Below are 23,826 nucleotides of genomic sequence, written 5' to 3' on the forward strand. Positions count from 1 at the left end.
TATGTGAGCATGTATGTTTGAGGAGTGTGTGAGTGAAAAAAGAAAAGAGGAAGAAGTTGGGACCTTTGATGGATTTAACGTTGATGGCCTCGGAATCATGGCCTGACCAGTAACCCCTCCAACAGCCTGGAAGTTACCTGGAAGCGTCGAGAAGCGGGTAGCACCAGTGTGATGTCACTGGAAGTTTCCGGTTCTTTAGTGGGGTGGTTGGGCGCTAAAATGCAACGGGTAATGGTATTAACGGGTGTTACTGGTCTGTAGCTACAGCAGGGGTCGCAACTTCACTGGATGATGAGTTAGGTACTTTGACTTTGTACTGCAAAAGTTCCGAAAACTTGTCAGGTAGTCATACTTGCAACCCAGCATTTGGTATATTTCGTAGCAGGGTAGACTTGATTAAACCAAAACATTATTCGATTGTATCCTCCTTTGTGCAAGCTTTCAGTTATTGATCACTTGTAACTTGTCATTGTCCTCCGCTGGCTGCTATCTTATCGTCACCTGATTACATACGCTGGGCTGGGTGCACTGTACCACAGTGTCATGGGTCACATGACAGGTCTGTGCTCTGGACTTTTCTGCCATTTTGCGAGGATCCCTGAGTAGCTGTCGACCGAGTTGATTGAGGGACGCGACTTCAACAATGAACACAACACAAAGGGCCCGCGCGAGCCAATTACCAGACATTGCGCGACTATGCCTGCGTTCAGTGCATGGAGGAAAGAGGCCCCCAAATGCCATGGCCTTTCAGGGGCCTGAGGGCCATGGCGAGAACATTTGGGTGTTTGCCCATCGCAGAACCGACCAAATAATTTACAGCTTCAATGCTACGCTGGAGGTATACACGCACACCTTGCCGCAACGCTGGATGTCACACTCATGCGTTCTTTGTGCCATCGAGGCGTACCGCAACACAACAAGGATGCTAACGCAAGCGCTTGCCATAGGGATCGCACGACATAAAGCAATTGCCCTACAACGGCAAAAAGACGAAACCCGCCAAGCTGCGAAAGGACTATTGGGCGCCGATGGCCAAGATTGCGTTTCCCAAGGGCGCCGGCCGCATTGGCAGCACGGTATTCCAGAAGCTGCGCGAGCTCAAGCACCTGCACGAAACGGCATGGGACGACAGCCTGCTCTACAAAAAGCCGATTGAGTATACCGAAGACGAAAAGAAAGCGGCCGCTAAGCGTGCCGCCGGGAATGAGCCGGAACCTCTTTTTACGCGCAACAAAGCTGAGCGCGGCAAGGCCCTCAACGCACAAAAAGCAAACTCGATCGCAGACATTGCAGCCGTCCTGGGCGGTACTGGGCCTGGCAACAAGGTCGTGGCTGCGGGACCCGGTCCCAAGAAACTCGTGGAGGTTACAGTCAGCTGGGCCAGCATTCTGGATGCAGGGTACGCGAAGAAGTGGACGCATAATGTCACCCACACCGAGTTGGTTGAACCCATTCCGGAGACGGCCCTTCCAGCCGAGGCGGAAGCGGCTGCGTGAACCAACCAGCGCAAGTTTTTGTACCGAGGTAGAGAGCAAGTCAAATCCGATGGACGATTGTACGAATAGATTAGGTGGACCCATTAAGACTCGCACTACGACGTTTTCTGGGACAACTCGAGGCAGGAGTACGAAATACGGCCTGTGGGTAGTAAGATGGACGTCTACGAAGTGACAGGGGTGGGCGGGCATGTACAAAGAATATGGTGCGCAGCTGGGTGGACCAGCGCGCAAAAAAAAACGAAATATTGTAATAATAAGCACAAATCAGTTCCAGAGGAGCATCGGAATCCGAAATATATCCTCCTTTGTCCCATGCATAACCTCCCGCGTAAGCCCGCCCTCTGAAGGGGGCAAAAGTGCAGGGACACTCCCAACTTGTATGTAAATGGGGTGTTGCGAAACGAGGCAAAGGTCAAATCGTTCAAGTCATTAAAGCAAGCCAGGACAGAGCCAAAAAGAAAAAAACGCCACTCTTGTAGTATCGGCTTGCGGCTGCCTAAGCCTTGATGCAGAACTGCTTCAGATACTCGTAGTAAGGAATGTTGTCATTGACAGTTTGGCGGATGATCTTTTGCGCGTCAGGGCCAAACTTCTTGAGCCACTCGGCATCTTCAGAGTCGACTGTTGAGATTTTCTGCAGACAAATAGTTAGAAACAAGACTGCTGCTTCCATGTTCGGAAAGAAGAGCTTACCTGTGCATGGGATCTGCCCTCGAGGCGCGTAGTGCGAAGGCAGTCATCGTGGAAGCCATCAAACTTGGCAAACTTTTCGGTGGCAATCCTGCCGTCCTCGGCCGACCACTCAAGCATGTTGGGGTGGTAGTCGATGCCGGTGCGCTCGCAAAACATGCGAATCGTGCCCTCGGGGTTGTCGAGCAGGTCGTCGGCGTCGAGGACGGTGAGGTGCTCCTTGTCGGTGACGCCGCTCTCGAGCAAAAAGTCAAAGAGGCGGACGAGCTCCTCGTAGCCGGCCTCGCTGGGGAGGAAGTAGGGGAAGCCGTTGCGGTCGCTGAGCGGCGGGAGGCAGCAGCGCCAGTAGGAGGGGATGGCGCGGCGCGGGTGGCGGATGAGAAAGGTGAAGTGGAACTTGCTGAGCACGTTGAGGGGCAGCACAGTCGGGTTGTCGAGCTCGGGACGGGCGCTCACGGAGGGCGCGATGCTGGTGAGGTTGTTCCCGGGCTGCATGAGGTAGTAGGCCATGTCCTTGATGAAGAGGCGTCTTCCCTAGAGAAGAGGTGAGCGCATGTTCCGTGGTCAAGTGGCAGCAACGCGGCCAGACGTGTCAAGGTAGATGGGGGTGGGACGATGAACAAATCACAGCTTCAAAAGATGACGGAGGGGGCAGGTCGATAGTCATGAAGGCGGTTTTGCTAGGGACAAGACGAACCTGAGATTGCATCTGGGCAAAGCTGTCCAACACGGTCTGGTAGGTGTCGGAGCAGGACATGCCCAGGGAGCCGCGGTCGGCGGACGCATCCTTGAAGCGATCGCTCATGAGCTCCGGGCCCAGGTAAAAGGCATCGGCAAAGGGTTCATGCGAGCACTCGAGGATGTCACGACGAGTCATGAAGACCTGTCGAGGGATTGTCAGCCAAGAGTTTGGAGTTTTGTTTGGTCGCGTGTCTCGCGAGGCTCTACGAAGATATCCAAGACATGAAAAACATACCCGTTCGAACGCCGTCGAGCATGCTCGCGGGTGTGTAAGAGTAAAGATGGGTCGGGGCGCCATTATTGGTGATGTTTGTTCGTCGATGTTATCAGCGTTCAAGTTGAAGAAGAAAAGTTTCTCGGGTCGGCAAAGGAGAATCGAGAAACAAAGTAAAGCGGGGGAGAAGGGAAGGGAGAGAAAAGTATCAACAACCCGGGTCGAGGGGAGAAAATAACGGGAGCTTTTATAAAAAGATCGGGACGTCGGCAGTGATGGCTTGGGGACGTCTCAAAGTACCTGATGTCGACGCTGCATGGCCGTGTCTTCGCGTCGTCGGCGCGCCGCTTTTAAGAGTCGGGTGCGTGTGGCTGGTCGGCAGCCGGTGTGCCTGGCAGATATTACCATGCGGCTCGTCGGCGATTTGGGCTGTGCGGTATTTCCAAAACTCTATTTTTCTCCCACGAGTTGCTGATTGATGGGCGATTTGGGTTCGATCCTTGACTCGCTTTGTGGCGGCTGTCTATCTATAACTTAGCTAGTCTAGACCCAGGCAGCGAGGAACCGAATGATTGATTTCCGGCCGACAGTCCGTAGCCATGTTTTCATTTTCACACCACGTCTCCGAATTGGTAAACTTAAAACAGGAATAACCACAATTGAACAAAATACAATATCCGTAAAAAAAGACTATCCTCCAAAGCAGCGACGGACTCCCCGCTGCAGGCGCAGACACCTGTACCTAGGTCTCCGCCACAGAACTCCCCCCTCCCCATGTGGCGCCCAATCCCACGACGTCATGGGGAACTGGGTGCATATGATTGGGGGTAGCATCTTGACCCAAAATAAAGGAAGAAAGGGAACCCGGCGATACCATGAAAATCCCTAGGTATATACCTGGTTAAAAGCGGGAAGAAAAGGACCTAGTGACATATCGCATTGTGGCTCGCGGCCTTCCGATGGCTTGCTGGGTGGTTTGGGTGGGAGGGTTGAGGCGGCTCTGGATAGGCTGAGCAGGGGGCCGAGGCTCCAGCTCAAGTAAGTTTTTTTTAAAAGGTTGGCCACCTCGGGCGGTCGCCGTCGCAAATATATCTTTGGAAAACAAGAAACATGCGAATTCATAGCATGGAAAAGGCCGTGGAGAGTAACACGTACCAAAAATATCTCCGCGTATTGCTGTGCTGGCGCATGCAAGCCACAGGACGCTATTCTTGCTGGAGGGTTGGTCGGCTGGTATGTATCTAGCCTTGCTCCCCATTGCATGTAGTGACTACACGAGGACCTAGGTATCTAGGTACCTATAGTATGTACTCGTCACTTTCTAGCTCGAGCAAGGAAAAGAACCGAAAAGGAGCCTTGTCCCACCGTCCAAGAAACTCGATAGGCGGCACCAGCGGCAGCCGCGCGCCGTGCATCAGATGGAATGTCGACATCGACTTTTACTCGAGCCTCGCGAGTATGCGCACGCGACCAGCTTGCATAAATCGCTCAAGCCAAGAAAAAAAAGGGACGGGAAATTCCCATTCCAGGACAATTGCCGAAGGAAAAGGAGGAAAAGAAATCAATAAAAAAAGAAACCTTTTCATCTGTCGAGCTGGCTAAGGTCACTGGAGGGGCCGACGCTGCTGCAGGCCTTGTGGCGGGGCCGTCTGAATCCACTAATAATACCGACGGCCCGAGAAAGATCGAAAGGTTCCGTTTGTTCCATCATCGTTTCTACAAGCTGAAAAGCCACCTGCCATAGTGCTGCTTCCTTTTTGAAAGCGGGGAGGAAAAAAGGAAACATCTCTAATGCGCTGGCTCTCTTTTCTCGCTCTCATCAGGTCCACATCTTCTTTGCGGCGTTCTGCAAGATAAGGCTTATATGCAGTTGTGCGGTGCAACACGATGCGGACAGATGGAGCATGTCTCGAGATTGATTGCGGGCGATGTCCCTACGTCATCACCCGTCTCTCTCTACATGGCCAAGAGAAACCACTAGGGACGGTTGTGCAGGCCCTGTTGATTGCAGCTGCATATCTACTGCAAAGAACATGTTCTGCGGGGTTGACTCGAGGGTTGACCTCGTTCTCGTCTCTTGGTAACCTGTAGATGCTGGTGACTCTAGGTTCTGCTTTTAGGCACAACCGGAGGGGCGAGGATGCTGTGAGATGACAGACCTCGATATTTGCTAACTAGCGGTGGCGCGCTCAAGTAAAAAAGCAAATAGTACAAGTACATACAGACCTTTTGGCAACTTTCTTCCACACACACGTTTGTCGATGCAAGGTGCACGTGGGTTACCCTGGAGCGCTTGAAGACTGCCATTCCGATATGTATCAACTATTGCATACACATACTGATATCGATAAATGCGGAGATTGCTCATTGCCTTATCTTCTTGATGCTTCTGTCTCCATCATTTTCGTCTCATCTTCCTCTTATTATTAGTTTTTCATTTTATATGGATTACTGCCTTGGATCGTGCAAATGGTCCCTTGATTCTTCAAGGTCTACGACATCCTTACAAGAGCCGCGAGCGAGTGAGGCTTTGTCGTCCTCCATGAGCCATAAACATAGCAACGACGACGCATGCATATTTTTCACATGTCAGAGAGAGTTTCCGAGGCGTGATTTCTGCATATGCGCCCTTTGTCGTGCTAGAGCACCTCGGTAGGTAGTGGTGGTGAAACAGCGTTGGACGGGTAGCGCCGTAGTGCTCGGCTGCGCGTACTCATATGCGCAAAAGGCCGGATGGTGTCCAGCGCATAAAGAAGTCTCCCATGATCGGCATGGCAACAATGAAAAAAAAAAATACAGCGCAGCCGTCATCACGGTAGTACAAGTCAGAGGTTATGCAGCGCCGTTTCAACTGTGCTGTGCCCCACCACGCCATACGCCTTGTCCCCCTCGGCAACCACCGGCCGGTTGGGTCTGTCGGATTTCTGAGAACTACCTTATTAATAGTAAAAGGTCTGATCGGGCTAGAGCAAGTAATGCAGCAAATGAACTCTCATCGACGAGACCATGAAGAAGGCGCAAGCTGATGTCTTCTGGGGGCGCATCGGGCGGAAAGAAAATAAGGTTTCTGTAAAGGACACGATGAGGCTTGGCAGGCTGTGTTTTTCTTGGCCTGAAACGGAACAATGCGAGACATCCACGTGGGACAAGCAAAGAGTTGCGCGTGTAAGTCGAGGGGATGATGCGGACAGGCTTCGAAATATCCGAGTCGATACACTACGACTTGGCGACTTCCGTGGTTGAATGCGTATTATTAGTCTTGACTCTTGCTAAATGCGGCGGGCCTGTAAAGATGGGAATGCATGATATGAGAAGAGAGTCACTGTTGGAGCTCGAAAAATTACTCAGTAAAGGAGCAGAAAGAAAGGATCACGACGTAACTAGTTACACCCAGTTAACTAGTTAGACAAGATATGTCCAAATTCAAGTTGCACCGCAACTCCGCGAGGTGTGGCAAGAAACTTTGTTTCTCGCACAGATGCAGAAGCTCAAACAGAACCAGCCACAGGTTCCGGAGAAGCAGGCAATCTGTTCCCTTTTTAGGACAGGGATGCGTTTGCCTGAACGACACATACGTAATCACGAGGGCAAAAGCATGGGAGAGAAAATAAGCAACCTGGGCCCGGCCGGTTGGGACAGCGACATCGTAAACCGATAAGCGGGCGTATGGGTGGCCGATTGGGATAGAGCGAGAGCTGAGTGCGCGCTGGCCCTGGTCAGGCGAAACATGGTCGGTTTCATCTCTTGTGGCGCCGGGCCTATCACCGGCCGGGATTGTGTGACGATGGGACAGGGGGGGTCACGGCGGTAACTAGGGCATTAAGGAGGAATACGGCAACGGGGACGGCATGACAATGCTGCCAGAGTCTATAGATGAGCCAATAACGAGGACAAGGGAAGCGGGATAGCCGTTTTGGGAGAGGTCCCGTTATAGCTTCTACATACCAATAGTTACGTGAGGCCGACTCGTTCTGATGATGCCATGACCTTCGTACGGACAAAGCGTGGGGCGGCTCGTAGTTGATGGGGTTGATTCGAATCGTACGTGGACTAGCTGGCTGCAGTCAAAGTCCATCAACTTCCCCGCCGCCCGGTTTCCCAAGCCAACGGCGTCGGCCTTGAGCACGGCCGTGAGAGAGTTTGCCAAGTACAAGCAGCAAAGCAGTTATGCCTCGGAGGCTGATCCGCTGTAAGCCTAGAGGGGGATGAAACAAGGCTATCCTGAGGCGAGGCAAACAAGCCCAAGCTGATAGACATGCAGCGTACTCGGTAGTTATGTTTGTTTCGAAATTTGGTAATATTTTTTCCTGGCGAGCAAGAAAACCAAAAAAAAAAAACACATAGAAAGAAAACGAATGTTGAGACGGTAGGCCGGGCCGCGTGCTGCGATGAGGAGAGCCAGAGCCAGAACCCCCCCGTGTTGCGGGCCGGAATGGAATAGAGTGTTTCAACCAGCACAGCCTGCATGCGCAACCAAGTGCATAGAGCTGTCACGGTGGGTGGTGGCCTCGGCACAAGAGAAATGTGCTAGAGCCAACATATGTTGAATGAATCGGACCAAAAAAAAAAAAAACAAGGCATTGTTGCGTTACCTATTGACTGGCTATCGACATCAAAAGAGCCACGCCGAGCATAGGTAGCGTTTCATGTTGGCCGGTTGTCCGCGCCATGGCCCTTGCCACGCCCTGTCAGCCAGCAGAAAAAAAAGCGAACAGCAAGGCTGGTCGCATTGACCTTGGCGCAAACCCCAAGGCCCTTTGCATATTCTCAGGTAGGTTACCGGTGTGTCAAGAACTCTTGTCTCCTGCCAGACAAAGAAGAGGGTTGCGTGTGTTTACATATAACACCACTTTTATCCCCCGCATCCCGTTCCATAACGGCCCTTTCTCCCCCCTGCTGTCCTTTGCAATTAAATAAACGAGGCTCAAAGCGAACGGGGGTTGTCTGGGAAAAAATTACAGGGGACCTTGGGGGCCAATCGTACTGTCGAATCCGGCCGGTTTTATTTTTGGCCCGCCATCAGAAAAAAACGCTGGTTCCCGTCATCACATCTGCATCCTTGTCTCAGCACACAACCTGCGGGCGCTTACTGCAACAAGTGCACTGCAGCCTGCCATCCATCAGCTTGCTGCGCCGAATTTTTTTTTCCTTCGTTTCCCGTCCTCTTTTTCTTATCATCCTCTGCAGCGGGTCGGTGCTAAAGAAAGTTCCGTGCACAAACCGTCAACGCCACTTGGCCGGCGAGCGCGGTGCCACCATAATCAGCCCCCGTCCAACCGTCCCGCGCCAGGGGACTCGCAGCTCGCAGCTCCTTCACCAGCCACTCAGCGTTGCTGCACACACCTGCACCCCTAACGAGGTGGCCACGCTTGGAAACACGTCTCACGCCTACGCCTCATCAACCCTCCCCTCCCCTGCCTCATCACCGGCGCACGCATTACTTTACTTCTACCTGTTTCTTCATCTCTCCAACACCTTTTTTTTCTTTGCTCGGCGGGGGACTCTAATCGAATTGTCGTTTCGTTCTTCAGTTTCTTTCGCATTTGTGTCTTCTTCATTTTAGTTCTTATTTCTTCAACCTTCGACGCCACTTTGCCTCTGTCCCGACGCCCGCACCCGCCCGTCCAACATCGTGCTGCCGAGCCGCCTTCGACGATTAATTCAGAGTCTCGACTCGACACCTTCTCTTTAAAGGAGCCAACCCGAGATCCCACGTTTCCGACAATCGACTTGATCGCTCTCAAATCAACAAAACACTTTGTTATACACACCCGGGAACCGGTATTCCAACGCCACCATGTTGGCCACCAAGCCGCCATTCTCTGGCTCGTCCATCAGCACAGCTGGTCTGGCTGCCAACACGATACAGTCCGGCTTGCCCACCGCCCGCCGCATCCCTAACATCGCCAACCCGCCTCAAACCTTCGCCAGCCCGACCGAGTCCGAGTTTTCCGAGACGGATGGCCCCGACTCAGTCAAGAACTGGGACGAGGACCGCGTCTGCGACTACCTCGTCAGCGTCAAGTGCAGCGAGTACGAAAAGCTTTTCCGCAAGAACAACATCAATGGCCAGAACCTCTTGGAAATGGACAAGGATGTCCTCAAGGAAATGGGCATCGAAAAGGTTGGCGACCGCGTCCGCCTCTTCCTCTGCATCAAGAAACTACGGACAAGGGCATATGCCAACCAAAAGAAGAGAAACAGGGTGCGTTTTCTCTTGTACTCCTCATCAGCTTCTTCAACTAACTGCTTTAGGATTCATTTGCGGCCCTCGAACCTATATCAATTTCTGCTCCAGGTGTCTCGCCGCGGCCTCTGAACCTCCGCAGTAACAGTAGCAACACCACAATTTCTGCGCCCGTGAATCGACGATACTCAAGACAAATCGACATACCACCACCTCTCGAGATCGACCGCTCCAACAGGTCTTCTTCCCCACCCGTATCGGCTGAAATGCGCTCCGCGAGACAGCAAAGATTCCCGGCCGGCTACATGAGCAATGCGACACCCAGCACCTCTGCTAGGCTGCCCACCCCCGCCGAGGGTGAAGCATCCGGTCGCATGCCAGCGGCCCATACGAGAAACAACTCTAGCATGGATGGCTCTCTTATGGCTGCGCTCCCACAAGGTCAAGACGTTATCCGCGTCATATCCACTGGCGGTGTCACCAAAGTCGTCAAGATTGCCGACTGTAATACTTGCGAGGACGTTATGCGTGTCACACTCCGAAAGTTTTCGCTACGGGAAGATCACGAAAGAAATTACTGTTTTTGGGTTCTCACCGGTCTCGACCCGGATCCCCGCGAATGCAGACGCCTAGGTGATACCGAGCTCTGGCGAATCATCAAGGACCAGCGCCGACCCGAGCGCAATCGCTTAATTCTGCGCCGAGTCCCTGCTGGAGAGCCTGGCGAAGCTGAGCTGCAGCGGGCTGCGGCAATTGCCTTGGAGGAAGAACAGCAAAAGCATACCCGTGCACTCGAGACAGTCGACAAGCGCAGCCAGGTCAAGGTACAGAAACTGCTGGGTGAGAATTGGGATGAAGAGCTACAACAGCCGCTATCTCCGCTCCTCTTCCGTGACCGCGACGAATACTATAGAGCTGCTATGCGCGAGCTGGAAAGACCCTCGCCGACGACGGAAACACGGCCGCAGAGCAAGAGCAGCATTGCGCTGCGTCAGTTTGGCGGCCTACGACCCCCCAGTGAACTCATTGCCTCGGATCTCACATCATACTTCCCCGACCACCCTCGTGAGGAGATTGATCGCACTGCGCGTCTTTCTATGCGCCGATCCACGCGCCTGAGCAGGATCAACAGCCGTCTTAGTGTCGCGAGTAGCGTCAGCTTTGCTTCCAGCGTTCAGGATGCGCCGCCCATGCCCACGATTGCGGATTCTTGGCTGAATGGGAACACGCACATTGCCAAAGTCCGAACCAGAGATGCTCGCAGCTTATACCACCGCGACTCCATCTCATCCTCGATGCTCGATACCCTCCAGGAAGAGACGCCTTCGGAGCCTGACCGCAAGTCGTACGTCTCCTTCACGGAGAGCACCTCGGATACAGCTGCTGGTAGCCTTACACTGGCCGGGGTCATGAGCTACTTTGACGGTGAAGGCTCTACCGGTTCGGCGCCGCTGCACGACCTCAAGCAGGCGCTCACCAATGACGGTGAGGATGACGACGAAGAGCTGCAGAGTTTCTTGGACGGTGATTCCTGGGATGATAACAAGTGGATGAAGGGAGCTTTGATCGGCCAGGGCTCATTCGGCTCCGTATACCTTGCGCTGCACGCTGTTACTGGTGAGCTTCTCGCTGTCAAGCAAGTCGAGACTCCTTCGGGGACGCTGAGCGCTAGCGACTCGCGCAAGCAGAGTATGATTGACGCGCTGAAGCGAGAAATTGGACTGTTGCGGGAGCTCAGACACCCCAACATTGTGCAGTATCTGGGCTGCAGCTCGACAGACAGCAACCTCAATATTTTCCTCGAGTACGTTGCTGGTGGTTCGGTGCAGACCATGCTCAACTCGTATGGTGCGCTTGGCGAGCCGCTGGTACGCAGCTTTGTGCGACAGATCTTGACTGGTCTGTCGTATCTCCACGCGCGTGACATTATTCACCGCGATATCAAGGGGGCCAACATCCTGGTGGACAACAAGGGCACCATTAAGATTTCCGACTTTGGCATCTCCAAAAAGCTCGAGGCCTCGAACCTGTTGGGTGGCGCTAAGAACGCCAAGCACAGGCCGTCGCTACAAGGCTCGGTCTTTTGGATGGCGCCGGAAGTGGTGAAGCAAACGTCGTACACGCGCAAGGCAGACATTTGGTCGCTGGGCTGCTTGGTGGTGGAGATGATGACGGGCACGCACCCGTTCCCCGACTGCAGTCAGCTGCAGGCTATTTTCAAGATTGGCGGCGGCAAGGCGTCGCCGACGATTCCGGAAAACGCCAGCGCCGAGGCGAAGCAGTTTCTGAACCAAACGTTTGAGCTGGATCACGATCTGCGCCCAAGTGCGGATGAGTTGATGCTGAGCCCGTTTCTCAGCCCCATTACGTGATGTGTTTAATAGGCGCTTACGACGACTTGGCACTGGGCTGGACTTGGTCGCCACACGTCTTGCCGGGGGAGGGGAAGCATGCGGGGAGACATTTCTTGCACATGATTAGATGAGGTGGTCACTGGCCGAGCAGTTGGCTAGAGTGATTATGAAGAGCATTTCTTGCATATGAAACGAAGGCAGCTACGGCGTCGAACTGTATTTAATTTAGAGTTGGAGGCAATACGAATGACACGAATAGATGTGACTCTGATGCGCGATACCTTGTTGCATGTGTGAGGCCTCTACGTACAGCCACCCAAAAGGCGGATTGGCGTGCCATTTGACGGCAAGCGATGACGACTTTTTACACTTTGATTTACCAGGTGACAAGAAACAAACCAAACTCGACTGACTGGCTTCTAGTTTGTCACCTGCACAGAGGGTGTGGCGGGTCGATATCCGCCCGCGTCTGCTGCCTAAATCGACGGGCCGCAGAAACTGGCCGTGAGATGTCTTGTCAGGCAAGGCAGCACCGAAATGACCAGTCAAGTGGACAAGGAGGTCTCACTGACCCCCCAGAAAAGACAGAGAGACGAGGAGGACCAGCTAACAGAAGGATCAATTATAAAAACACGGCGTAGCGTGTGAATGCGGGGTCGCGTTCTTTGTCTGACGTTGGTTCGCCCAACCATGGTTTACATTTGTGGGCGTTGAACAGATCAACAACCTCGCTCATCTTTTTTTCCCCAGCTGTGTCACCACTTCTTTATCATCCCTTACAACACCACTTTCCCAAAAAAGACAGACAATTGCACAAGAAATAAAAGAGAGACGTCCGAGTCTTCAAGGATGGCAGAGACCGGGATGGACTCGCAGGACAGCCTGGACTCGCAGGGCAGCAACGTGACGATTATCGAAGAGGACCGCGAGGAGATCCTCTACTTTGCCTACGGCAGCAACCTCTCGACGGCGCAGATGCTCGACCGCTGCCCGTTTGCCACGGCCATTGGCCTGGGCTTCCTGCCCGGCTGGCGCTGGCACATCAACGAGCGGGGTTACGCCAACGTCCTGCCGCCAGCTTCCACCAGCACCGACGACGGCGGCGGCGGCGTCTACGGGCTGCTCTACCTGCTGCCGCCGCGCGACGAGGCCCGGCTCGACGGGTTCGAGGGCGTCGCCTCGGGCGCGTACGGCAAGGTGCACCGCACGCTGCGCTGGGTGCGCGACGCCGACGGCAAGCCCCTCCCCGGAGCCGCCGGCCAGGAGGTCCAGGCGCTCGTGTACGTCGACGACAAGCGGACGGGGCCCGGCGTGCCGCGCGACGAGTACGTGCGCAGGATGGAGAGGGGCATCGACGACGCCGTCCAGAATTGGGGCATGGACGAGGGGTATGCCGACAGGGTCATGCGCAAGTGGTGGAAGACGACGGCGGCTGCGCTTGGGACATAGGTCTTTGGCTCTTGTAGACGCAAGCAGGCGGCGACTTGGCATGATCAAACGTTGGCGGCTGAAGCGGCTATAGGGCAGGGAAAATTGGTGGATGGACGCCGCTCAGTTGTGTCCTTTTTTTTTTTTTTTTTTTTTAGCTTCTCTGCTTTTGCTTTGCATTTTTTAGACTCAAGAAAAGTATAAACAAAAAACCGCGTATTTCAATTTTGTGTTGCTGAATGATAGATACGTCCGTCTGAACTTGCTCCCGCAACGCCGAATCTCGGACATGTGAGACCCGACCCGGCCGAGAACGCGCCCCCCGTCTCTTCCCGCCCGCGCCCCCCGACGACTTCACCAACTTGCACACCCACAAACCCAGGGCCACCATGCGCCCACCACCACCACCCACCACGCTTCTCCGGCGCCTGCGCGCACCCGCCACCACGCGCCGCGCCGTGCACACTGGTCTGCGCAGCGTCCCCGCGTGGTTCGTCCGCGGCGGCACCTCCAACGGTCTGGTGCTGCGCGCCGCCGACCTGCCTCCGGCCGGGCGCTGGCCGCTCATCCTGCCGGCCGTCATGGGCTCTCCGGACGCGCACCACGCGCGGCAGCTCGACGGCATGGGGTCCGGCGTGAGCTCCACGTCCAAGCTCGTGGTGCTGTCCGAAACCACCACCACCTGCGACGTCGCGTACACGTTTGTGCAGATTGGCATCCGCGACGGCGCCGTCGACATGGCCGGCAACTGCGGCAACATGTCGAGCATCGTCGGCCCCGCGGCCTGGGACATGGGCTACGTGTCGGCCGCGGCCAAGGCGTCGCTGGTGACGACGGCGGCCGACGGCACCCGCTGGGCCACCGTGCGCCTGCTCAACACAAACACAGACAAGGTCGTCGAGTCGACGTTTTGCGTCGACGGCGGCGGCGCGTACTGCCCGGCCGGCGACTACGTCATGGACGGCGTGCCCGGCGCCCACTCGCCCGTCACGATGCGCTTCCTCGACCCGGCCGGTGCCAAGACGGGCCGCGCGCTGCCTACCGGCCGCGCCGTCGACACCCTGCTGCTGCCTGACGACGACGGCCGCGGCTGTGCTGCTGTGCGCGCGTCCCTCGTCGACGTCGGGAACCCGGGCGTCTTTGTGGCGGGCGCGTCGGTCGGCCTGGACGCGCCCGTGGCGCCCGCCGCTATTGAGGCCGACGCGCCGCTCAAGGCGCGCCTGGAGGCGCTCCGGCGGCAGGGCGCGGCGCTGATGGGCATGGACCCGGACACGGAGAGCGTGCCCAAGATTGTGCTCGTGTTCCCGGCAGCAGAGGACGCGGCGGCGGCGGCGGACCTGCGCTGCCAGGCCATGAGCATGGGCCAGGCGCACAAGGCGGTGCCGCTGACGCTGGCGCTGTGTCTGGGCGCGGCGGCGCGCATCGAGGGCACGCTGCCGTGGCGCATGATGAGGGATGCCGGACGGCCAGAGCACGCCGAGACGGTGCGCATTGCGCATCCGAGCGGGTTGGTGGACGTGGGCACGACGATTGTGGATGGGGAGATTCGAGCGGCAAAGTTGCTCCGCACGGCGAGGGTGTTGATGAAGGGCGATGTTTTCTACTAGATGGGGTGTTTCCTAGATGGAGCTTGTAGTATATATAGGTAGATACTCTGGGTTGTCGACATCTACCAACACCATGGAAAGAGGTAGATTTCAACCTTCGAGTTCTTTTTCCTTGTAAACTTGGTCATTGTGCTGTATGGTGGACAGAAGCAGTCATTCACGCAAAGCACCGTCAATCAACATGCAAATATATGTACTTTTCAAGTCTACCTGATGGTCAACCACACACCGATATTCGCGCCTCAACACCTCGCTAAACCTCACCCGTTTGTCAACATGTCATCATCCCTCATCATATATACAAGTAGCTCTAGATGCCATCAATCGGGCAGTCATTGATATTATCCTGCCAGACGGCCTTGGCATACGGCAGCAAAAAGTCTGTCACAAGTCAGCACTCGCTCCCCATTCACGACTTCCCATTCACGACTTACCTTGCGACGTAAAGTTGCAGTCAATGTAGCAGTCGACCAAGCTAGCGTTGAATCCGCTGCCAAGGTACTGCAAAATGTACTTTTCGATACTACACTTTTCATCAGTATTTGCTTTTCACACAAACAGCACGGATACTGCACGCACAAGTCGTAAAACACCACGTCGACAACCTCGGGGCTGCCCTCGGCCGGGAAGCCGGCGCGCGCCTCATAGTAGCCCGGGTTGCGCATAAACGGCACCGCCGTGTGGTTGGTGTCGTCGCCGTCGGTGCCCCAGTCGTCCTTGGTGACGTAGCCGGGCGTGACGACCTCTTGCCGGCGGACGGGCCCCCCGTGCTGCTCGCGGCGTCCGAGGTGGCCCGCGGTCGGGTTGGTGCATGCGTCCTGGGGGACGGCCATGGAGACGAGGGTGCTGCGCTTGTCGGCGCGGCCATTGTTGAGCCTACACGATAGTATGGTTAGCAAATTGCCCCCCTCTCCTTGAAGAATCCCATCTCAACATACTGCCTAATCAGCTTCTGCGCCTTGTCATACGGCACGTCCTTGAGGTACCGAAAGACGTCGCGGAACGGGGACACGATGAAGTTGTCGTCGTACGTAAACGGGCCCTTGGGCACGTCGTAGCGCACGCTGCCCGTGTTGCCCAGGATGATGCGCGCCTTGTCCGCGCGCGCCGGCTGCACGACAATCTTGGAAACGGCCGGCACGATGACGCCCGGGAACAGGTTCTGCGGGCTGTCAAACGGCGCGCACTCCATGCACCACGACTGCGGCGCGCAGCCGTACACGTCGCCGAGGCGGAGCTTCTCGCGCGCGGCCGTGATCAGCCCGGTCACGCGGCTGCCCGAGTGGTAATCGTAGGTCCCCGGCTGCTGGTGCGAGTGGTAGATGAACGTGTTGCGGTTCCAGTCGAGGTACCTCCGCGCGTAGCGGAACGGCGACGTCGCGTTCGTCTTGGCCGGGCGCGCGGGGTTGGGCACACCGCGCGGGTTAGCAATACCCTTGTAGCCGCTGTTGCGCGCGTCAAAGCCCGTCATGGCCACCCAGCCAATCGTCTCGCAGTAGCGGCCGGCCTCGATGCCGACCGACGTCTCGTCGTAGACGGCAAAGTCGCGGATGTGGCTGTGGCCGCCAAACAGGGAGACGGGCGTCGTCGGGTGCACGGCGCGGATGGCGTCCCACACCGTCTTCAAGGTGCTTCCCTTGTCGCGCGGGCTGACGGCATTGTGCCCAAAGAGCACAAACAGGTCGACGGGCTGCGTCGTGTGCAGCGCGTCGGCGAACCAGGCCTCCTTGACCATGTCGGCGGCCTTGATGACGCGCGAGGCATTGGAGTTGCCGGTAAAGTCAAAGAGCACGCCAAAGGCCATGACGCGCAGGCCCTTGTCCGTGGTGAAGTAGCGGTGCGTGGCGCCGACGTACTCGAACGCGCCCGTGGCCGGGTTGCGGATCTGCACGTTGGACGTGACGTATCGGTCGCCCCATTTCCGGGCCCAGGTATTGAACATTTGGTACGCCACCTCGCTCACGTACAGCTCGTGGTTGCCAATTGTCAGCAGGTCAAAGGCGACCTCGTCAAAGATGGGCATGGACAGCACGCCGTCCTCCGGCGTGGCGTCGGACAGGCCCGTGCCGTCGTGCAGGTCACCCGTGTCGACGAGCAGCAGGTCCACGCCCATGTTGCCGGCCGTCTGCTTCATGCGCCGGGTAAAGGTGACAAAGTCGCCCCAGTCAGCGCCGTAGTTGGGCTGCTTGAGGTGGCCCTCGAGCCAGCCGTGCGTGTCCGTCTGTTGCGTGTCAGCTGCCTTGATCTAGGTTCACTCATGGTTCAAGGTGTGGGAGAGCGATCAAGGGGGTGGGTTGGTTATACCGTGTGCATGAAGTTGATCTGACCCCATTCAAGAGGCCCCTTGGGTCCGTAGGTCGCATTGGGCGCACCCGGCTGCATGCGCTTGACCTGGCGGACATACTCGACATTGTTTTGGGGGCCGTAGCAGCTGTCTTGGTCATGGCCGCAGGCGGCAATCAGGCTGGGGCCAATGACGGCGGCAATTAGCCCGTTGAGGAAGCAAGTAGACTTCATTTTCTGTCCGACGTTTTCCTTTCCGATAGTATGGTCGGCAAAGGGCCCAGAGACTTGCCAGGGGGCAGCTTGACCGTTGTTATAAAGAGATTCGCTAGTTAGGGCCTCGCCGATAGAACAAGCCTGGCTCTGTCTTAGACGTGCCACACCGGGGTGTGGCACGTGTATCTGGACGAATCCAGAGACCGAAAGCCTGGCGTTGGCGTTGAAGACGCAGAATTGCATAGAGTAGTCTCCACCGCGGTGCCAACACATGGTTGCATTGCGCCCTCCTAGAGGCTCCCTTGTCCGCGAAGACGCAGCGCCGAGACGGGTCAACGGAAACAGAGCTGAGCGCCTTGTGGGGGGGGGGTTCCTCATAGCCCCCAAACGACGAGGCAACGAGCACTAGAACAAACGCCACGAAGCAGAGCGGGAACAAGTTGTCTTGGCCGTATTGCCCCATGTGGAAGGCCAAGAGGCCAGTCCGCGTCGATCGCGGCGTGCCTGTGCGGCGGGTGCGGCTGAAGGAAACGTACAGAAGTTCGACGAGACCGCTAGGCCAGAAACCAAACCAGGGAACTAGGTGAAACGTGGACAGTTCCTGGTGGTTCGCCAGAGTGACGTCTTGCCTGCCATAGCAACGTACCCCTAGTAGCTCGGACCCAAGATTTAACAGGGCGAGCGTGGCCACAACTTCGCACTACAATAACCTGGTTTCTAGCAAGGAATCAGCGCGCTAACAAGCGCGCCAGGCACGAAATTGAGGCTATTACAAGCCTGCTGCTGAAATATCTGTAAAGAGTTGGACCCATCATGTAGCTGGCGCGACCCAAGTGGACACTGAGCCAGTATATGCCCCTAACAAGAGTCACACAGATGAACAAGTGGCCAGTTATGTCAGATATACTTTCATTTGTCCCTTGCACCTAAGTATTATGTAACAGCAACAGCCTGATATACCCCCATCGACCCGTCCGCGGCGTATATCGAAGCGTCACCGAGCCGAATCGAGGTGTCATCAAGTGGGAAAAACCGAACCTAAACAAGACAATAGAGTTCCTATTGTCAGCCAAAGGCTGCGATGGTGCGGATATAAGAAAGGAACCCCCGAAGGGAAAAAAGAATCCCGAAATGCTCCCCGCTTTCACAACTCAGATGTAGTATCTATTCCTTCATTGCCAACCGTCCCACTGGGGAGGTTTGACTAGGCATAGCTTTTCTCTTCACAGGAGATCAGCGGATCGTCACAAGTCCATACCTTTTCAATGATGATTAGCGGCCCTAGATGTTGATGACAGGAGCTTTGTCTCTGGTCGCGGCATCGGCTGGCCTTTTCTGAGAACATATCCCGGTCGACAAGGCTCGTTCGAGTGGATGAATCGAAAACTGATGGCTCGATACGGAATATTCAAGAAGAATGTAAAAAACAAGACCGCGGCCATCTACCAAGGCTACAGCGAAGTGATTGAAGGATGGAAAGCTGGCGGACCCTCAGAGAAACTCATCTGGCGAGTTAAATACTTGTTTATTTACTGCAAGAGCCCTCAAGTGAGGAAGGAAACTACTGACTGAATGGTCAGGAACAATACTGTTCAGTGTTGGCATGGCCATGAGCAAAGCTCCTTCCCGCCCGCGAGGCAAGTGTAGCGAAGACCATGCCAATCAAGTCCTACGCGGTCCTTGGTCGGTTGGGGTCATGCTTGGGCGTCAGATTAAGGCAGCTATGAGGTCCTATTTACATCATTCTCTCTACATGGTCCGTGTAGGTGTTTTTGCTGCGCTTGGCGGGATTCAGGGCTGTCTGGCGGTCTTCTCCTGTCGAGGCTACGATAGATGCCATCTATCAAGGTGTAACTGGGCAACTGCAGTGGCATGAAAAAAACGTACTTGTGCCTTTTCTATCAGCTGCCCAAAGATGAATCCCTCGTGTAACATGTATAGTCCGACTGCCGCCACTCGGCGCTTACATGGCTGAGGCGATACTCGGTGCCGCCATCAAGAATAATTAATTATATTGTCCAAACCTCAAAGTTACGATGCCAAATCAATACGTGATGCAGTTTGAAAGGAGACTTTTTGTCTGGCATTTCCATCCCTTCCTTTCGCCGGCATCTGCAAGCAACTGTAACCCCTAACAATTGATGGCCGATGTGACGTTGTGACCACTCCTTTGGCGCAGATAATAACTGAGAAGGAGCTTTTAGACGCGCATCCATAGCGAAGCTTGTAGGTTGACAGCGATCCGGCTATAATGCTGGAAAAGTGAAGTTTCTTGGCCTGTTGTCTCCTGGGTGGGTGCCAGTAAAAAGGATTTCTGAGTACAGTTTCTTTTTATGTCGAATTGCGTCTTGTCACCCTGGTGCCTCTGCCATCCATCCCAAGCGGGTCCCATCTACCTCGCCTCACCACAGAACCAGCTCGCCTCAAACCAGCCTCCCGAAGCTTCGTTCAATGGCATCGCACCCGTACTACCCCCTCGACGCGGCCGTGCCTGGCTACGAGCCCAACGCCGCGGCGCTGCCCACAGTGCTTGCGCTCTTTGGCGGCATCACGGGCGCCGTTGTCCTCGTCGCCTACGCGGCGGCTGCGCGGCTGCGGCTGCCATCGCTCGACTGCTTCGCCGCCGCCTGGTTCGCGCTGTGTACGTCCCCCTCCCAATGGCTGTTTGAACCTCGGCTCTAACCAAAAGTCCCAGGCGCATTCCTGCACCTCTGCTTTGAAGGTTAAGAGGCCCCAGCACTCCCAATACCATACATGTCCCAACCACTGAAACCTCGTCACAGGATACTTCATCTACTATAAAAGCGAACTGCTAAGCCACCACTCATTATTTGCCATGCTTTGGAAGGAATACGCCCTCTCCGACTCTCGCTACCTCACCGGCGATCTCTTTACTCTCTGCATCGAGACCATTACCGTCGTGCGCATTTCATGCCTCCCCTTCATGCCTCCGTCGAGCTGACAAGCAATTCCCAGTTTGCCTGGGGTCCCCTATCCCTCTGCACCACGCTCGCCATCCTCACCCGCTCCCCCAGCCGCCACTTCCTCCAGGTCCTCATCTGCATGGCCCATCTCTACGGCGTCCTACTCTACTACAGCACCAACTGGGTCGACTACCGCTTCAGCGGCATCTCGTACAGTCGTCCCGAGTTCCTCTACTACTGGGTCTATTACGTGGGCTTCAACGCGCCTTGGTTCTTCATGCCGCTTGGTACGGATACCCACAACCCTTTCTCCTCCCCCTTAACGAGGTATTGCTAACTTTGGATCTAGGTCTGCTGTATGATAGCTGGTCACACATCACCACTGCAATTGCGTTTCAACGAGACGCGCAGCTTGCAGCCAAAAACGAGTAAACTGGGATCTCCAATCCGTGGGCCCAGTCATCAAACTGTATTCATCTAGTATAACAAAGGTATTTTGAATGCCTTGTTTTGCTGTACCTAGATAGATGTATCCCAATGATCACTAGTCCATTACTCCGCAAGATACCTTTCCGTATCGCTGTAAACCAAAATTCTTGCTTGTTATTACACGGTGGCCTGCAGCCTCTCCAGGCGCGACGTCACCGCATCCACCAGCGCCGTCTCGCGTGAGAGCAGCCCCTGCACCTGCTGCAATTTGCTGCGTCGGACATCCTGCGGGATGCGCAGCTGCGGCGTTGACGTCGTCTCCGTCTCCATCTCCCCGCCCTTCTTGAGCGCTTCCAACTCAGCCGCGAGCTCAGCCTGCAGCTTCTTGATACTGTCCAGGCGCTTCCACAGCTCCTGCGACTGTTTCGTAGCATTGTCCTCTTCTTCAGAAGCACCAGGGCCCGAGACGCTTGCATTCAAGGTGCGCACTTCCTCCATAAAGGCACGTTCCTTGATGCTCAGCTCGCGTGTGCTTGACTTGCCGACAATCTTGCGAAGATTCTCGACGCGCTGCGCAATAGCCTCCTGCCGATCGCGTGCTTCCGAAATGCGACGGTCATACATGGCGTTGTCGCTTTCGTTGTTACGGTCAGCACCGTTGATGGTGTCAATCTTGCCCTTGACCTCATTGGCCTTGATCACTTGCTGCTTCAGCTCGCTTTGCAGGAGCTCACACCGTCTGAAGATTTGGGCAGCAGACACGCCAAGCTTGTATGTCTCATCGCTCAAAACCTTATGAGCATCCGTAAAGATTTGCAACGTCAGCGGGCTTAATTTGACCTGTTGAGAAACGACAGTCTTGTGGCGTGATGTGCGTAGTCTTTCCAAAAGCAGCGGTAGTGATGACCCCTGGTCGAACACATGTGGAGGGTTGTAGACTGGGCGAGGCTCGTAGAAATCGAGAGGCGCCATGCTGGCTTCGCGTTCACGCTCGGGGCTAGCCTCTCGGTGAATAGGAACAACGTCCAGCTCGGGGGTCTCAAAGGTGAGAGCGATGGGCTCGTAAGGGCTGGCTGAGAGGAGGAAATAGCCGACATCTGGGTCTCTCAACACCACACATCCCGTGAGTGGCATAGCAGCATCTGCGGCAGGCTGGGCATAGACTCGTTCTCTGATAGATTGAGAGTTAACAAGTAGCCCGATTCTAAAGTCTGTACCAGTTTCGTAGTCTCCTGAAAGCTCTCCTTCAAGCCGAAATATCCACGATGCAAGGGAAACGAAAGTAATACCAGCGTGGTGTGTGACAAAGAAGCTGTATCGTGACAGGGCATCGGCGCTAAATACAGGCCAACTCTCTTCTGTTACCTCAACGGGCGTCATGGTGTCGATTGCTTGAAATGCGAGAAGTGACGACGTCTTGCCTTCCGCGAGCAATTTGCTGTTCTTGTATTTATTCTTGGGTGGTAGCCACTGTGCTTGGACACTGTCCATATCCAGATAGATGCGCAGCTGACCGCTGGTAGACAGCAGGCAAATGACCGCTAGCGAGAGGCCTTCTTGGTCACCGGCGTCAAGATCCAGATCGTACTCATCATCTTCCCCTAGCATGAGATCATGCGTCTCAGTCTTTTTGCCGATGACCAGAATATCGGTTACCGACGTATCTAGCTCGTCACCAGTCTCGGGGTCGGAAACGAGATCAAATGGTCCTTGCAGGCGGGGTGTAATACCAGGTCGAGAGGGTCGAGTGTAAACTTCGATGGGAGGTTCTCCCAGGGCGGTGCTGTCGATAATCTGTGGCTCTTGCGAGTCCAAGTCACCCATCCATTGCAATTGCTGTTGGGCCAGGAGTTTTTCGTACTCGTCTACCGAGGCATCGTCCTCGATACTGCCGACTGTAGCCACAATGGATACCGACAGTGAAGGGATAAGCGTGGGAGGAGGCGCCCAGCGCTGAGGCAAGAGTGGGCAAAGAGCGTAGACGTCTCCTTCGCGCATGGCCACCCACAGAGTCATTGGGTTCCAACCACCCGTTCCCTTGCCAGGAAAGCTTGCTGCAGCAACTTCCATCTCGAATGAGTCGGGCGAGAAGGCCTTGTTTGTCGCCGAAGTCGACGCGGAGAAGTCTTGCTCCAAAGATGTACCATCTGCCAGCTTCTTCAGGTCGATCGAGGTTGTAGGGGTATCAAAAGACCAGCGGTCACCAGTGGACAGCTCCCACACTCTGACGATCGCATCAGCCGTGACAGTGACAATGCAAGATCCATTAACGCCCAGCGGATGCCAGAGCGCCGACATGATGGGCGACCGTGACGTAACATGGGTCGTAGGGCCTAGGGTAGAGATCTTGGGCTTCAGCGGGGCAGTATCGTCGCTCGTGAGATGCGTCGAGTCAGGTATCGTGCAAATATGAATCGTGTGCGTGGTAAGAATAGCGAGGAGGTTGGTGTTAGGGGAGATGATGAGCTGTCGTATGTCGTCGGCGACTGGCACCTTGATTGTCTTTACAAAGCTTGTTAGCGGCCAGTGCAAACGATATCCATCTTGGTGTGACTTACCCTCAAACCTCCGACGGCTTCAATAGACGGAATGTGCTCTAAATTGAAAGTCGAGTCCTCGCGTTTGATGCGAGCGCTGGAGCCTCGATGCTCCCTCGCTTGCGTGCCCGCCCAGGTTTCCTTGAGGTAGGCCAGGTCACCCCATCGTATTTCCTTGCCTACGGCGACGAAGACCTCTGTGCCGCGTCGCGCAATCGTCCGCCTCGGTCCCTGGGCCGCGTTCTTCTTGCTAGCGTACGGCGACGCGAGAGCCTGCGCGCGGGCGACTTCCGGAGAAGGTTCAAAGAGCTGGTGCCCGGGAGCATTTTTCGACAGCCAGGCCGCCGAATAACACTTGACCTTGGGCATCCTCGCCGGGGTCTCGCAAAAGCACAGCAAAAAGATTAGCTATGTCAGAAACAAAAACTGCAAAGCAGAATGATGAGGCCAGCTTCCGAGTCTGCGTTTCCCCGAGCAAGCGTGAGTGGTGGTGCTGTTTATGCAAAGCGCAAGTGTGTAGAAAGCAGCTTTTAGGTGGAAAGGCTGGGGCCGTGGCTACGCTGGCAAAAAGTGATGGGTTCCCAAGGCGGCGGTTTGCAAACGCCACAGAGCGTGACAAAATAGAGGTCGTTTAGCAATCAATATGAAGGACCAATGGATCCCAAAAAAATATTAGACACGGAAAAACACATGTAAATTTTAGTCGTGTTTCTTCCA

At 55.3% G+C, this 23,826-nt stretch overlaps 9 protein-coding genes across 9 annotated transcripts; 5 read left to right on the forward strand and 4 right to left on the reverse strand.

Moving 5' to 3' along the window:
- Positions 1-643: 643 nt before the first annotated feature.
- CCM_07509 (uncharacterized protein) lies at positions 644-1,496 on the forward strand (the record flags this gene model as incomplete). The annotated part of the gene is made up of 2 exons (XM_006672650.1): positions 644-838; positions 990-1,496. The coding sequence occupies 2 exons, from the start codon at positions 644-646 to the stop codon at positions 1,494-1,496; spliced, it is 702 nt and encodes a 233-aa protein (XP_006672713.1).
- A 499-nt stretch (positions 1,497-1,995) lies between these two features.
- On the reverse strand, positions 1,996-3,228 carry CCM_07510 (uncharacterized protein; the record flags this gene model as incomplete). Its single annotated transcript, XM_006672651.1, has 4 exons — positions 1,996-2,133; positions 2,193-2,723; positions 2,887-3,072; positions 3,166-3,228. The coding sequence occupies 4 exons, from the start codon at positions 3,226-3,228 to the stop codon at positions 1,996-1,998; spliced, it is 918 nt and encodes a 305-aa protein (XP_006672714.1).
- A 5,713-nt stretch (positions 3,229-8,941) lies between these two features.
- CCM_07511 (MAPKK kinase) lies at positions 8,942-11,703 on the forward strand (the record flags this gene model as incomplete). The annotated part of the gene is made up of 2 exons (XM_006672652.1): positions 8,942-9,349; positions 9,400-11,703. 2 exons carry the CDS (start codon positions 8,942-8,944, stop codon positions 11,701-11,703), a joined length of 2,712 nt encoding a protein of 903 aa, XP_006672715.1.
- An 831-nt stretch (positions 11,704-12,534) lies between these two features.
- On the forward strand, positions 12,535-13,134 carry CCM_07512 (AIG2 family protein; the record flags this gene model as incomplete). Its single annotated transcript, XM_006672653.1, has 1 exon — positions 12,535-13,134. The coding sequence occupies one exon, from the start codon at positions 12,535-12,537 to the stop codon at positions 13,132-13,134; it is 600 nt and encodes a 199-aa protein (XP_006672716.1).
- A 368-nt stretch (positions 13,135-13,502) lies between these two features.
- Positions 13,503-14,720, forward strand: CCM_07513 (DUF453 domain protein; the record flags this gene model as incomplete). Its single annotated transcript, XM_006672654.1, has 1 exon — positions 13,503-14,720. One exon carries the CDS (start codon positions 13,503-13,505, stop codon positions 14,718-14,720), a length of 1,218 nt encoding a protein of 405 aa, XP_006672717.1.
- Positions 14,721-15,030: 310 nt separating this feature from the next.
- On the reverse strand, positions 15,031-17,492 carry CCM_07514 (ser/Thr protein phosphatase family; the record flags this gene model as incomplete). Its single annotated transcript, XM_006672655.1, has 5 exons — positions 15,031-15,101; positions 15,155-15,243; positions 15,300-15,596; positions 15,659-16,941; positions 17,025-17,492. 5 exons carry the CDS (start codon positions 17,490-17,492, stop codon positions 15,031-15,033), a joined length of 2,208 nt encoding a protein of 735 aa, XP_006672718.1.
- Positions 17,493-18,954: 1,462 nt separating this feature from the next.
- On the reverse strand, positions 18,955-19,154 carry CCM_07515 (uncharacterized protein; the record flags this gene model as incomplete). The annotated part of the gene is made up of 2 exons (XM_006672656.1): positions 18,955-19,059; positions 19,107-19,154. The coding sequence occupies 2 exons, from the start codon at positions 19,152-19,154 to the stop codon at positions 18,955-18,957; spliced, it is 153 nt and encodes a 50-aa protein (XP_006672719.1).
- Positions 19,155-19,670: 516 nt separating this feature from the next.
- Positions 19,671-20,575, forward strand: CCM_07516 (EBP domain protein, putative; the record flags this gene model as incomplete). The annotated part of the gene is made up of 5 exons (XM_006672657.1): positions 19,671-19,860; positions 19,915-19,941; positions 20,003-20,139; positions 20,196-20,430; positions 20,493-20,575. 5 exons carry the CDS (start codon positions 19,671-19,673, stop codon positions 20,573-20,575), a joined length of 672 nt encoding a protein of 223 aa, XP_006672720.1.
- Positions 20,576-20,749: 174 nt separating this feature from the next.
- Positions 20,750-23,478, reverse strand: CCM_07517 (WD40 repeat-like-containing domain; the record flags this gene model as incomplete). Its single annotated transcript, XM_006672658.1, has 2 exons — positions 20,750-23,074; positions 23,131-23,478. 2 exons carry the CDS (start codon positions 23,476-23,478, stop codon positions 20,750-20,752), a joined length of 2,673 nt encoding a protein of 890 aa, XP_006672721.1.
- Positions 23,479-23,826: the final 348 nt, after the last annotated feature.

This window comes from Cordyceps militaris, assembly GCF_000225605.1.
Source record: "Cordyceps militaris CM01 unplaced genomic scaffold CCM_S00006, whole genome shotgun sequence".
Classification (NCBI taxonomy): Eukaryota; Fungi; Ascomycota; class Sordariomycetes; order Hypocreales; family Cordycipitaceae; genus Cordyceps; species Cordyceps militaris.